The sequence below is a fragment of the Sminthopsis crassicaudata genome, chromosome 3 (assembly GCF_048593235.1).
Source record: "Sminthopsis crassicaudata isolate SCR6 chromosome 3, ASM4859323v1, whole genome shotgun sequence".
NCBI classification, from domain to species: domain Eukaryota; kingdom Metazoa; phylum Chordata; class Mammalia; order Dasyuromorphia; family Dasyuridae; genus Sminthopsis; species Sminthopsis crassicaudata.
In genome coordinates this window covers 586,069,681-586,084,985 of record NC_133619.1, presented here as the reverse complement: position 1 = coordinate 586,084,985, position 15,305 = coordinate 586,069,681, and the positions used below count along the sequence as shown (strand labels likewise).

General features: G+C 35.3%; 1 protein-coding gene across 1 annotated transcript in view; it reads left to right on the top strand.

Moving 5' to 3' along the window:
- CSMD2 (CUB and Sushi multiple domains 2) overlaps nucleotides 1–15,305 on the top strand; it is a 988,708-nt gene that overhangs the window by 818,869 nt on the left and 154,534 nt on the right. The window contains 4 exon segments of the mRNA XM_074305059.1: nucleotides 2,110–2,313; nucleotides 5,547–5,671; nucleotides 12,720–12,816; nucleotides 13,367–13,471. Coding sequence (XP_074161160.1) covers nucleotides 2,110–2,313; nucleotides 5,547–5,671; nucleotides 12,720–12,816; nucleotides 13,367–13,471 — 531 coding nt within the window.

Sequence of the window (15,305 nt, the reverse complement as noted above, 5' to 3'; positions counted from 1 at the left end):
AGTCTGTCAGTAGAGAACTTAGGTGATCAGTATTCTTTTTGCATGAACACAGTCCAACTGTTAGATTTCATATTCTTACAAATGATTTTTAGATGAAGATTATCAACCTGAAGTCATAATCCTCAGGTAATTGTGTGATTCTGGCTTAGATGGAGTTATGATATCATGGAGTTCTAGCCATAGGTTTGAGGGTCCAGGTTCTTTTAGCTCCTAACTTTTAGTTTGGTCAACAGTGGAATAAATCCTGGGCATCCAGATTCCAATATTCTTTGGTTTATATAAGAATTCTTATTCAGGCCTCCATGAACTTACTTTAATATTTTGACAACTATGTTTCACAATTGTTTGCACTTCTATTTTCCTGTATTTTGTATTTTTTATACAGTTTATGAGCAGGAGTGCATCAGTTAAACCAGATTGCCAAGGATGCCCATGCCACACAAAATGGTTAAAAATCTGTGTTTTAGACCATGTTGCTGGTCACACAGGTACTACGCTCAGGAACTTAACCACCTTATCCTTAGCATTCATGGGACTTTTTCAGCATGATTGCACCCTATTTTCCATAATTCTGGGAACTTTCGGCATATATATCTCACAGAAACACTGTGAAAATAAAGATCCCACTTCAGTTGTTTGATTCATAAATAGTTCTCATGATTGGAATTCTAATATGGAAGGGAGTGAGGGAAGGGGAAGAAAATATTATGCCATTCTGGTTATTTGGACCCGTGTAGAAGTTATCTCCTCTGTGATTATATATATATATATATATATGAATATCTGCTTCTGTTTTAAGCCAGCCCTGCTTTCCTGGAATATTCAATTGTTCTTTTGAGGGTTATAAAGCAATTAGCCATGTCTCTGATATTTTTCCCATTCCCCAGACGATAACTTACAGAAAGTTCTCTTGTATACTATGTACAGTAGTTTTATCTTCCCTGTGTAAATCAATAACCTTTTAAAAAATAGCTCCAGTAATTTAAAAAAAAGAAAGACCAAATTTTGTATTCAAAAATATCTTGTATGAAAGCAATGGCTTATGAAGAAAGGAGACCAGAGTGCTGGAGTTGGGCTTAGCTTGGGTCTAAGCAAAATAACTTGAGCAGGGTTTACTAATCTTGGAAGCATCAGACTTAAGATTGATTAGGGATTTGAGCCAATAGAGTGACAGTAGGCAAAGTCAATGTTCCCTTGAAAAAGTAATAGATTTATCAAGGACCTCATTTTATAACTTTAGTTTCCCTTTAAAAAAAAAAAAAAAAGGTTAATCTTTACTAATTTGGTGAACTCTGAAACTGCGTTAGGCTAATGCTCAAGTTCTCATTATGATAGGACTAACATGCTATTATGAAATGTCAGAGAAAACTCCTATATTATCTTGGAATCAAAGGACTGGGATAAGCAAATAGGAACGCCTGAGTTCTGACTGTGTCTGGAACATGACTTCATTGGTACTTTCTCCTTCTCTCCTGATGTGTTACTGACAGTCTTTGGAGCTGTGTACTCTAGATCTTGGACCTATAGAAATAGCCATAATTATCACAATGAAGACATAAAGGGAAAAATTATGGAACTTTAACACCACTTATGATGCCAGTGACACTTTCTCTTAGACTGTCTTAGCTTTTTATTTAAACTATTACTGCATACCTTCTATTGATCACTTCTTATTGTGGCTAGGCCATGCTGATCAAGGATAGACCCATTGCCCCTATTTGTAACACTGCATCAAGAAGTGCTAATAGAGTGAACTTAACTTGTAATAGAAGTGTCCTTTCCCTTCATGAAGTAGGAACATACGTTTTGTCTCTGTACCCACAGTGCCCTTTTTGCCCTATTATTGGCAGTATTGGATAGGATTCCTGTGTCCATCCTCCCAACTCATTAAGTAATTTTGAGCAGAACATATTTATTTGTTCTCTTTGCAAAGCAGCATGATCCTTGCAGATTTTTTCACAAGGATATGTAGAAATCCCAGGTAGAAGTACAAGACCTTGTTTGAACCAGTCTGTTTCTAGACTTTAGTTCTGGACAACAATAAAGGACATTCATTTTGGTGTAATGACAGGTCAGCAAACTCTCTTTTTATCACTCTTTTCCATACAGCGGTACCTCGAACTAGCGCCACACAGTGTAGCTCTGTGCCTGAACCCCGATATGGCAGGAGGATTGGAAGTGATTTCTCAGTAGGGGCTGTCATCCGCTTTGAGTGCAACTCTGGATATTCCCTACAGGGCTCCCGTCATATTGAGTGCCTTACAGTGCCTGGAGCCCTAGCTCAGTGGAATGTTTCTGTTCCCATCTGTGTAGGTGAGTATTTGAAGATGGGCTGAACTGGAGGGAACCAGATGCCAGTGTGGAATACAGGTTTTCAAAAAGCTCCCATGAAAGTTCCAGTTTGGAGGCGGTAGCAAATGCACAAGAAAAATAACCAACAAGTAAATTGAGTGGGGATTAAGTCCTTTCATTGATCAGCAATAAATTATCTCCTGTCCATTAGTATGAATGAAATTACTTTCTGTGTCCTGACCCTGAATCCCCAAACAAATGTGTAAAATACTGTCTATTATGATTTAAAATTAGGGTTTGGAATTCTCTCCTCATTGTGTTATCTTTCTTCTATTAATGGAAAATGGAGTATGTCAGATCAAAAGCCACTACAGTTTAAAGGGTTAGATTTCTGGATCTTTTTCATTCATTCATTCATTTATTCTTATATTGTTTTAGCTACTCAGGGAGATAACATTTTTTAATTGTTTCTACCTTCAAGAAGTTTTTCATCTAATTGGAATGAGACCATATGTACACAAATAACTATGATACAAATGGAATATAAATGCATAAAATGAATTCAAAGAAATAGTTCTGAGAGCATATAATAACGTGAAATCATTAACATGCAGTACATAAAGGAAGATTTCAAAGTAAATATGCCATTTGATTTGAGCTTTGAATGATAGTCAACTAAGTTTCACAATAGATAATGTGTTGGACTTGAAATCAGGAAAATTCAGGACTTAAATTCAAGCTCAGAAATTTACTATTTATGTGGCTCTAAGCAAATTACAGGGTTTACCTTCCTCCTTATCCCCTGAACTGTAAAGTGAAGCTAACAATAATGCCTTATCTCCAAAGATTGTTATGGGGATAAAATGGTGTAACATTTTAAAGCATTTTCAAATATATATATATATATATATATATATATATACATATATATATATATGCATATATACATAAATGCTAACTTCTATCATCCTCTTCTTTCTTTTTGTCATCATTATTGCTATAGATGTTGATAGGAGAGGAGAAGTACAATCCAAGCAGAGGAAACTACAAAGTATAATGGCTAGAGAGTGGGTGATTAATTCAGGGAACAGCAATTATCTGGTTTGGTTGGAACATAGAATCCTTGGTAGAGTGAGAAAACAAACAAAAGGAGGAAGATAGAACTAGGAAATTATAAAGAGGCATATTTCTACTCTTTACAGAAAACTTTTTTAAAAAATAGAACTGTAAAAATAAACAACTAGAATGTGCTTCTGTGGAAGTTTTCATTCAATATAGAGTCTGTACAAAGATCTCTAAGATATCTATGGCTCTTTGATTATGAGATTTTCAAGACGAGGTTGTATGGCATCTTTAAGGAATCTTGTAGATGAGATTTGTATTTTATTTGTAGGTTGTAATAAAAATCTTAGATTCTAAGTTTCAGCTAGATCAGATGAGAAAGTCTACAATCTGACAGGTTCTATCATACTATAAAGGTTTCACATGTATGCTTTCTGTTACAGATTATGTCTGCTTTATGAGGACTATCCTAGTTTGGTGTAGAGAGGCTCAATATCAATAAATCAGCCATTTGATTTTTCCCTCCACCATAGCTATCTTTGAAACAAAGAGAAATGCAGTATGGGGAAAGAGAAAGAGATAATCAAGTGATAATGGGGAGAGGGACATGGAAGGACATGGATAAAAGTACACCCAAAAGGAGTTGGGACCTGCATTGTATGAAGGATTACAATAATGAGATCACAGATACATTGGCGTGTAGATTATATGATATACTTCACTGCTAAGCTGTAATATCCATAAGGAGAAGGATGTGTTAATTGAATTGTGTATCTCCCTCAACATTTAGCATAGTAGTTTACACCCAATGCTTAATAAGTATTTCTGGATTTAGTTCAACATTTTGAACAGTGAAGTAATATGCTTATATAAAATTATACATTGGTATGAATAATATATATCACTATGAGGGTTGAATTATTATTGGGAAAGACTGGAGGCTCCCTGTTAGAACCTATTATAATAGTACATGAAAAAGGTGATGGCAGTGAAGATATCAAAGAAGACTGCAAAGATAGAAGCAAAAAGGATTGACAGCTTATTTCAGATTAGATATAAAAATGAGAGAAAATCAAAGATGCCTCTAATATTTCCAGTATAAGTGAATGAAAGAATGATGGTGTCATTAACAGAAGCTAGGAAGGATAACTGGTTTAAGGAGATGAGTTTGGTTTTAGTCTTTTTGAATTGAATTGTTTATGAAATACTCATGTGGAGATTTCTAATAGGCGCTTGTACAGGTGATTCTGAAGCTTGACAGAAAGATCAGGAGATAAGATTTGGGAGTTCTCTATATAGAGATTATATCGGAAACTATCAAGGAAAAGAATACAGGAAGAGAAGAGAAAATATCCACACATATAGGGCTTTGGGAATATGCCTATGTTTAATAGGTGGGAATATAAAGATAATTCTTTGAAATTGAAACAAAAGAAACAAGAGGACCAGGAAAGTGCAATGTTGAGGGATTCAAGGGAAAAAGAGAATGGTGTACACAAGAAAGTTAATGGTTAATGCTATCAAATTCTGTGTGGTCTTATAATAATATGAGAAAAGAAAAAAGGTTTTTTGAGAGATTAAGAAGTCATTTCAAAGAGAAGTTTTAGTAAAGTGGTAGGGGTCGAAACCTTATTGTAGAAGGTTGGAAAATAAGTGATGAATGAATATAGGCTGCTCACTCAAGAAGTTTGGTTGTGAAGAAGGTGAATGGACCAGTTGTTCATGGGGATAATAAGATCAAGAGAAGTGTTAGTCTAGTTCATAGTTTCATCATATGCAATCTTCATATTTGATCTCGCTACAGAATATATTGATAATTCATAGCAACCCACATAAAAACCAATTTAGCAGACATACTCATTCATACAAAAAGGATACAAGAAAACATGTGATTTCTTTGGTCTGCCGTAATGCTACCAGTCTGCTTCATTTTGCCTAGCCATGGGAAATGAGGCTACATTTACAACTGCTACCAGAAGGCCAATTCTATTGATACAATAATAAATCTAAACACCAAACGACCTTAAAATGTTAGAGGTTGAGTAGTTATGTAAGTAGACAAACTGTTTCAGGGATATCAGTTTTTCCTAATTCTAGAACAGAACCTACATATGTGTGAACCAGCAAGATCATGGGCATAATTTATATTGCAGGATAAATTCCTTAGAAGAACTGGTATTTGTCTTTTTCAGTGCCTTGTGGAGGGAACCTCACAGAGCGCAAAGGAACAATTCTTTCTCCAGGCTTCCCAGAGCCCTACCTGAATAGTCTCAACTGTGTATGGAAGATCACTGTCCCAGAGGGGGCTGGTATACAGGTAGGAATATCAGAGTACATTGTTAGTCAATATCCACTTTCCAAATACCTATTCTTTGAAAAATCTTATGTTAGGCTGCTCTAGACAATAGAAAAATATATATAACACACTCTCTGCTTGCCAGTTTCACAGGGAACATAGGTCACAGATACTTAGAAAAATAATTAATCATTAATTCAAGGTTGTATGCAGTAAGAACCAAATGAAAATTATATATAATAAAGTCCTATGGGGTCTGGTGAAGGGTAGTCAGGAAAGATGTCATGGAGATATGGAATTTGAGTTGGATTTTTAAAAAAATACATACAACTGAGATTATTAAGGAATTTTTCATGTTTTCAGTTCTAGTTTCAGTATGTTTAATTAAAATATATTTCATAAAGAAATGGAGATAGACTTCTGTGGTACTTCTAGGCAAAGAGATTTTCAAGGAGCAGAGCCACAATGGTAGGAAATCTTATACCAACCAGTAGATTTGTTTTATAGGCAGTGAGGAAAAGGACCTAACTGCTTATAAATAATATTTTGTGCTTGTTGTTTAACCATTTCAGTTGTGTCCAACTCCATGATCCCATTTGGAATTTTCTTGGCAGATCCTGGAACAGTTTGCCATTTATTTTTCCAGATCATTTTACAGATGAGGAAACTGAGGCAAACAAGATTAAGCGATTTGCCCAGAGTCACACAGCTAGGAAGTATCTGAGGCTGGATTTGAAGATAAATCAGGAAGATGAACCTTCTTGACTCCAGGCCTAGTACTCTATCCCCTGTACTACCTAGAAGCCCATTTTATAGTCCATTTAGACTAATAGTGTGTGAGTATTCTAAAATACTGAAAAGAAAATTATTGTAACACTAAACTAGAAAGTCACGTTAGGGTCAGATTGAGTAAACCTTTGAATGTTAGGCTAAAGATTAGACTTCATCCTGTAGACAGTTGGGAACTATTAAAGCTTTTCAGTAAGAGAGTGATAGCATGACAGTAGAACTTTAGCAAGGTTTACTGCATAGTCCATAGAAGGGAACAAATAATTATGATGAGCTAACTCTCCAGGATATTAGAGTATGTCTCCTTGAAGGAGACTGCTATATAAAGCCTTTCCTCATAATAGGGAGGCACTGTAGGAAGGGCTTAAGCTGTGAAATACTTGTCCTTTTTCATCACTTCAGGAAGGCAGCTTCACTGGATTAAAGGGGGAGAGGTTATCTTGTATCAAAGATAGTAATTCTTTGTACATCTCAGAAATAGACAAATTTTCTACAAATGACATATTTTTTAAAAGTGCTTAGCATTATGTCTGGCATGTAATATGAGTTATATAAATGTTTATTCCCTTCCTTTTACATGAAGATAATGACTACTGCTGTTAGCACATGGATAACAGTAGGTACAGTTTGCTAAATTGTAGTTTTCTAGACAAATATGTAGTACTTCATTTAATAATAGATCAGTTCAAAAAATAGAATAGGTTGCTTAATTAGGTAGTAAACTTAGCTGTCACAGGAATATTCAACCAGAAACCAGATGACTGCCTATAATGGATATCTGTTCTGCTTGATTTATAATTTACTTAACTGAAAGCATAAACAGTATACTTGTAAAATTTGTATATTACACAAACTTAAGGGAAAATATAACATGATGAGTGATAGAATTGGTATTCCGAAAAATCTCAATAAATCTGATCAATGGACTGTTTCTTGTAAGATAAAATGTAATAGAGATAAATGGAAAGTCTTATATTTGGTTTAAAAAACACATAATCACAACATAATGTATAACTGGAAATGATCTGACTCATTTTTAAGTTGTGCTCCCAGGTCCTCATTTTACTGATAAGCTAATTAAGACTCAGAGTTTTGAGGCTTGATCAAGGTCACATAATTACATACAAAGAGCCACAATTAAGACCCTCTGATCCACATTAAACTCTTGCTGTACTGTACTATGCTGCTTCTCCCTTGGAAGTATTTACTGGATAGGGAAGATAACAGCTAAACAAAAGTTTTTGCAAATAATCCCTGAAAGCTTTTGGAGGCTGAAAGAATATTGTGCATTGGCCGTGGGACATAGCAACCAAGAGAGTCCATTCAGTCTTAAATTATATTGGTGATGAGAACTAGATATCATCATTGGTATTTCTGGTGTCTAAAACAAGTAATCCTATTATTAATCTGTCTCCCTTGGGCCACAGCTGAAATATTAGGTTAAGTCCTTAGGACTCATTTTTAAAATGTTGAAAGTCTTTTGGGCAAGTAGAGATGTGGTAGAATTGGGATCCATTAAAAACAAACAAACAACAACAAAAAAAAAAACTGTCCTGTTAATAGGACAGACAGGAAGAATACTTTAAGATATGCTATCCGAGCAAGATTTATCTCTGTATTTCTACTAAAGGAACTGAGATGTAGAGTCGAAAGATTTAGAAGGAACATGATTGTTGTTTAAGTATTTCAAGGGCAGTTGTCATGTAAATTGGGTATTAACTTTATTCTGCTCTGCTATAGGTCAGAAAGAGGAGTAACTTTCAAAAAAGCAAATTTAGTCAGCCCTCGACATTTCCTGAGTGCTCCGATTTTCCCCAAAACTGTTTCCCACACAAGACGAACAAACTTAATGCAGCCCCAACAGACCCAGTATCTGCTCCTACGCCCGTCTCTGCCAGGAAGCTCAGAAAGTTTGAGGTGGATCTTCTTGGCTTAACTGAATATGAGGAAAATTTGTTTAAAGTCTTCTTGCCTCTTGATTCAGAATGAGGTTTAAGCTCAAAATGAGTTAGATTTTGTCATCTTTTAAGTTAAATTGTGGCTTTTACCATTCAACTTTAAATGGCTTCTCAGATTAGAAGTAGACTCTAGGCTTCATTCTCTAAGGTCTTTTGGTCCTGCCACATAGACTGGCAGCGGAGATTGAACCAGTTGATTGGATAGTTGAGGATATATAAAGGGCCAGGACATAGCTCGAAGACAAACAAAAAAGTTTTCATTTGTTCAAACTCAGGAACAGGTTTCAACTGTGTCCAAGTCCAGGGGATATGAATACAGTGTGAGTAAGGGATACTTTGGGACTGAATTGATCTTGCCTGTTTCTCTGTCTATAAACTGTTTTTTGGCTTAATTTTCCTCATTTAAAAATATATAATACCTATGATCCTCAAGAATCATTATTTCTAATAAAATGACCATTCCATCTTTGCTTGAAGTCATTCATTAATAAGGAACCCACTACTCCCTGAGTCAGTCCTTTCCTTCCACAGACAAACAGACTGTTTGTCAAGATGATTTTCCTTACATTGAGCTAAAATTTGCTTCTCCAGAGCTTCTGTTCATTGTTCCCAGTTCTGCCATCTGGGATCTAGCAGAACACATTTAATCTCTCTTTTACATGACTAGCCTTCAAATTCTTAAAGCCAGTGATTATGTTACACACTGTACACTCTCATTCAAGTCTTCTTTTCTATGTTAAAAATCCACAATTCTTCACCACTTGGATCACTTTCCTCTGTAAATGCTCCATGATATGAATGAATTTCCTATCTTAAGGAAGTTTTTATAATGAGATGAAAGATGTGATATCACTTCAAATAATTAAAAGTATGCTGCAACCATAAATAAATACCATTATCACTACTAAGAACCCCATCAGAGTCCAAAATGAAGTCAAGCTAATATATCCCAATCCCTCTACAAACTGTTTTACTCCCTCAAGCCAGGATATTTATGCTTTATAAGAAAATCCATTACACAGTATGTTCCATGTAGGAGATGAAAGTTGTCTTCATTGTAATTAAAAGTCTCTTCTGCTATATTGCTTTGGTCAGACTGATCATGACATGAGGCCATTCATGCTATCTAGACAGCACTCTTCTGGCTCTAGTTGCAGTCTCTCTATAATATTATATGATTAGTCAAAAGGAATTTTGAATAAAAATATTTTAGAAGCTAGAAATTAATAGAAATTAAGGTGTTTAGTCTATTAACACTTCATTGATTTTCCAATACTAGCCATGAGGAAAATATAATTTTTAGAGTAATTTCCATAATTTAAAAAAAAAACAAACTTTCCATTTTGTTTGTATGTGGACATCCTAAATATTTCAGCCAATAAGCTTGTCTCCATATATTACTTCAATTTGTAATTCAGGTCAATACATATTATCCTAAATACCATGATGTATTTATTTTGGGAGTTTGTTTGAAGATTAATGGTGCTCCCCTCTTTCTTTCACAAAGCTTTTCCTTCAAATCATAGAATTATTGTGGGATAGAGTGGTTTTATTAAGAACATTTCACATTAACCTACTTGATTGGGGAGTGCAATAATATACAAAGATTCTAGCAAAATATTTAACCAAGTCTGTTCTTATGCTTTCTTTGTGGACAAGATGGAGAAACGGGGCCAAGTCAGTGAGGTAGATTTCAAAGTGGATGAATAACAGGATAGAACCGGAAAGATGATCATTAATTACTTAGTGCTAATTTATAGTGTGATCTGCTATAGAGCCCACAGGGATCTTTTCTTACTCATGTGTTAATTAATATATTTTTAATGATTTTTCAATGACTTAAATAAAAGCTTTGTAGACATGCTTATTAAATTGCCATGTAACAGGGGAAGCTAGGTTGTACAGTGAATGTAATGCTGGACCTGGAGTCAAAAGTTCCTGAGTGAGAGATCTGACAGTTCTTACTTTCTTAGCTCTGTGATCCTGAGCAAGTCACTCAATCCCTGTTTCCTCACCAAAGAAAAACTTCCATGTGACACATATTGTGAAATACCTTTGTATAAGAGTAAGGATCTAGAAAGAGCCAAACTGGTTTAATATAATGTTATATAATAAGGATAATTTGAAATTTATGTTTAAAATGTTCATTTCTTAAGTGCTAATTATATCTGGAATACATCTGAAAAACTCTGAGGACTATATTGGACTGCAAAGTCACTATGAGACTGATGAGGTAATTTTAAAAAGCTAATGTGGCCCAAGGCAATATTTAAAGAAGCACAAATATATGATAACTAAGTGGATAGTGGATAGAATGCCAGGCCTAGAGTCAGGAAGACTCACTTTCCTGAACTTAAATCCAGTCTCAAATATTTTCTAGATATGTGGCTCTGGGCAAATCACTTACCCCTGTTTGCCTCAGTTTCCTCATGTGTAAAATGAGCTGGAAAAGGAAATAGTAAGCCACCTAGAAATTTTGCCACGAAAACACCTTATTGGAGGAAGAGTTGAATGCAACTGAAATGACTGAACAGCAGCAAAAAAAAAAAAAAAAAGGTACAGAGCGAGGGAAATGATAGTCCTGTTATTCTCTGCTCTTGTTAGATATATCTGGAGTGTGGTGTTCAGACCTAGGTGCCATATTTTAGGAAGACTATTGATAAACTGCCCAATATCTCACAGGGATTTAGAAGGGCCTCAAAACCAACCATCTATGAATCTTGCTTGAAGTTTAATCTGTAGAAAAAAGGCATTGGAGTGTGACATAATAATAAGCTTCAGGTATTTTAAAGGACTTTCATGAGTTTTTGAACTTATTTGGCTTTAGGGGGCAGAAGGATAAACAGTAAATATAAATTGTAGGGAAGCAGATTTTGTCTTAATATAAGGAATTCTAACATATCAAAGTTAGAATTATGCTAAAGTAGAATGGACTGCTTTGAGAGGTAAATCCAAGAGATCTTTAAGTGAAGGCTGGATGAATACTTCCTATGGAGATTTTAAAAAAATCTTTCTTCTTGATCAATATAGATCAGACTGAATTTTCCTCTTCACCTACTTCTGAAAGGCAGGAGTAGGAGGGAGTTAACGGAGGCCAGCATAAACCTGGGTTTTTGGCTAGTGGTCTGGATTAGAAATCTAATGTTTTTTGAAACCTCAAAAGTGGTTCAGGATCCAAGTTGATGGTTTTGGATCATTTCTATAAAAGAACACTTCAGAATGGTAGGAAGATAATTCCAATGACCTATTTTATTGTCCTTTCTGAGCTATTGAAAAAATGTGGGAACTTGTGTCCTGAATAGGATAGAGATCAGACTTCAATTGCTGATATTGCTTTCTTCCTGGGAACTCTGGATTTTCTTTAAGTATTCTGACTCAACTAAGCCTAAGAAAGTTCTCACCTTACCATGATTCAGTGTCCAGAAAATAACAGGTATCTTTAAAAGATCAATAAAAAAGTAATAAAAAGCTTTTCTAGACTACTAGTTGTATGTAATTATTCCTTACTTAATCTCCTTGCCACTTTTTTAAGTTGATTTATTTCTTTTTGTTTATTTCATTAAAATTTTTTCCAAGTTATAAATAAATTTAGTTACATTTGTTTTTAAAATTTTAAGTTCCAGAATCTCTTCCTTCCTTTTCACTCCCTCCGTTGAGAAGGCACATATGAAGTTATGCATAACATTTCCATAAAAGTTATGAATCTCTCCATATATCCCCCACAAAAATTCAGCAACAACTCCACCAACAACAAAAAAAAAATCTCAGGAAAAAAGAAGCATGTTTCAATCCGTATTCTGGCACAATCAGTTCTTTCTCTGGGCATGGATAGTATTTTTCATCATAAGTCCTTCAGAGTAGTCTTGGATCATTATATTGCTGAAAATAGCAAAATCATTCACAGCTGATCATCTCACTATAGTGCTACTACTTTATATGCAGTATATTTTATTTTTGCTTAAGTTCATGGAGGACTTTCCAGATTTTTCTGAGAACATCCTAATTTCTTATAGAACAATATTATTTCATCATCACACTTTATTGAGCCATTCCCCCATTAATGGGCATCCCCTCAAATTTCCAATTTTTTGCTCTGAGAAAAGAGCTGCTATAAATATTTTTGTCCATATTGATCCTTTTCCTTTTTTAAAATCTCTTTTGGAATTCATGCCTTGTGGTGGTATTGTTTGGTCAAAGACCTATCTTCTTAATTTTAAAAACAACAAACGCCAGTATTACATGGGTTTTAAGGACAGGTGGTCTATCTCTGATTGCCATTCTTAGCCTGAGACAATGAAAAATTTCTCCTTTGGCTTTCCTAGATTCAAGTCATCAGTTTTGTCACTGAGCAGAATTGGGATTCTCTTGAGGTTTTTGATGGTGCGGACAACACTGTGACTATGCTGGGGAGCTTCTCAGGTAAGATGATTTTTGGGAAGAGGGCAAGAAAGGCTCATCTTGAGAGTTGATAGAAACCTTTGGACTGAGTGCAAATCTAATCACAGTCTATAAAATAAATAATTAGTATCCCCAAACTCAACTTTAATAGTTAATTTGGAGAATATTTAAACATTTCTCAAATAATATACTGTGTGGTAACTTTGTTTATATGAAACTTTCAGATTTCATATTATTCAGTTGAAGCTCAACTGAAGGGGTTGAATCACAACTAAGCTCATCAGTCTTGTTAGAAATTAACCTAGAGATCATTATTTGCACGTGTTTGATTGGAGTTTACTTTACAAGTAGTGAAAGGAAAGTTTGTGATGAGTTTTTGCTAATCCAATATTGAACAAATGCTTTGGAAACTGGAGTTCTTTTGTAAACTTGAAAGCAAGGAAAAGCTTTGACAGATAAGTTATTACCAGTGGCTTAGAGCAAAGTTTTAGGATTAAGATCTATGGACAGAGTAGAGAAGGTGTGAAGGGAAGGAAACAACACAAGTACTTTTGGGATTTCTTTTCCTTAGGAACAACAGTGCCTGCCCTTCTGAACAGCACATCCAATCATCTCTATCTGCATTTCTACTCAGACATCAGTGTATCTGCTGCTGGCTTCCACCTGGAGTATAAAAGTGAGTTGCCCACTTTTGAAGGTTTCCTACCCCTCCCAACTCTTTGTGCATGGTGGGAATTGGTATGGTCATTGCCATTTCTAAATCTTGCTACTTGCCTAGTTTCTATCTAGGATGTTCCATTGCCCCTTTCTCTTATGCCTTCCCTGATCTCCTGATTTGACGATAGAGATTTTGGTTTTAGGATTTTAAGGGTAGGGAGAGATTAGACTTGTGATGAATTTTGAAATAGGGAACCTCTCAGTAAGGAAAATCCCTCTACCAATGCAAATCAGCATCTACAACTTAATTTGTAATCCTAGAGAGTGACTAAGAAATATAAAGATTAAGTGATTTGCCCAGGGTTATATAGCTTTTATGTGTCAGAGATAAGACTTAATCTATGTCTTCCTGATTCTAGTGCTTTGCAATCATAGATTCTGGGTTGGAATTTAACATTGTGACTTGTGCCTTACCTTGATCTCTATTTCAGCAGAGCATGAGACTTCACTCTCCATTAATATTGGAAGTTCCCCAATTAAGTTAAAAGAATGTGGGATGGCTGGCAGAGGACTTGATAATTCATCCTTTTGCTAAACTTCTATTTCCTTTTCTGTATAAAATATTCAAGAATCCCTCATCATTCCTTCTTGCCTTCCTATTTTTCCTTCTCCCTCACCTCCTTTCTTTCATTTCTAATGTCAAGACAACCAATATTGAAACTTGTGCTTTAAGCATAAAAGAGAAATAAAAACTATGGCTCTTGTCCTTAGGAAGCTTATAGTCTTTTTTAGTAAATGGGAATTATAACAATGCAAGTTTGAAATAAAATATTTAAGTGGTGACAATACAGACATAGAACAGTATAAAGGTTAGATGAGCAGGACTACTAGACATTGGCTTCAGGTTATGCTTGAAAAGTCAGGAACTAGGCAAGCTGAGATAAGCAAAGGTTGGAAAATACATTAAATAGCTCCACTAGGGAAGAGGCAAAATTCCAGAGTTAATTCAGTCCTTCATTCAGCTTCATGTTTGTAGGATGATGTAGGAGGATGGTAGGACTGATTCATAGCTGAAGCTTGGCAAGCCATAATTGTTGATATGACAAGGGGGCAAGGGAGTCAGAAGAAGAGATCATTACATTATATAGTTCCTCAGGAGGTCAAGATAGGGAAAGGAAAAGCAACTGGCTGCAAGGGAGATGATCTGGAAGAGAATTGAGGGGTCAAGGAATTGGAGGATGTCAAGTGGGACTGGAGAATACGGTTTTGTAAAGTAAGACAAGGGGAGAGATGAAAAGTCAATGAGTTTTGATCAAATAAGGGATGTAGAGGTGATATAGTGATGGCTGAATAAGATCAAAATATGACCATTTTCATGTACATCACAATCCAGACTATCCTGACAAGAGCTCCCTGAGTTTTGAAGGAGTTCCATTCATTTGTGCTTGATTCTCACTTTCATGCAGTAATGAATTATCATTATTTTTTCAAGAACCTTAGATGTCAGCATATAAAGGCAGAGAGCTATTCTCCAGACTTATGTGAGGCACCTAATGACTTTATTAATTTCCAAACTATGGGTATACTTCTTTTGGATTTCCATGCTCCAAGGCAGAGGCTCAGGTCATAGGTTGAAAAGTGGTGCTGAATTAGTTTGGCATGGAATTGGAAGCTTGAGGAGATGAGAGAATAGTTTGCACTTGCTATCAACATTGTTTAAGTCTTTGAGCAAGAGAAGAATGTTGTAAGGTGGGTAATATTTTTCTACTGCTATAGCTTACTTACTCCTTCATTGGTGTGTTTCCCTCACAGATGATCATTGACATCAGTGAGCCAGCATAATTTAATTAACT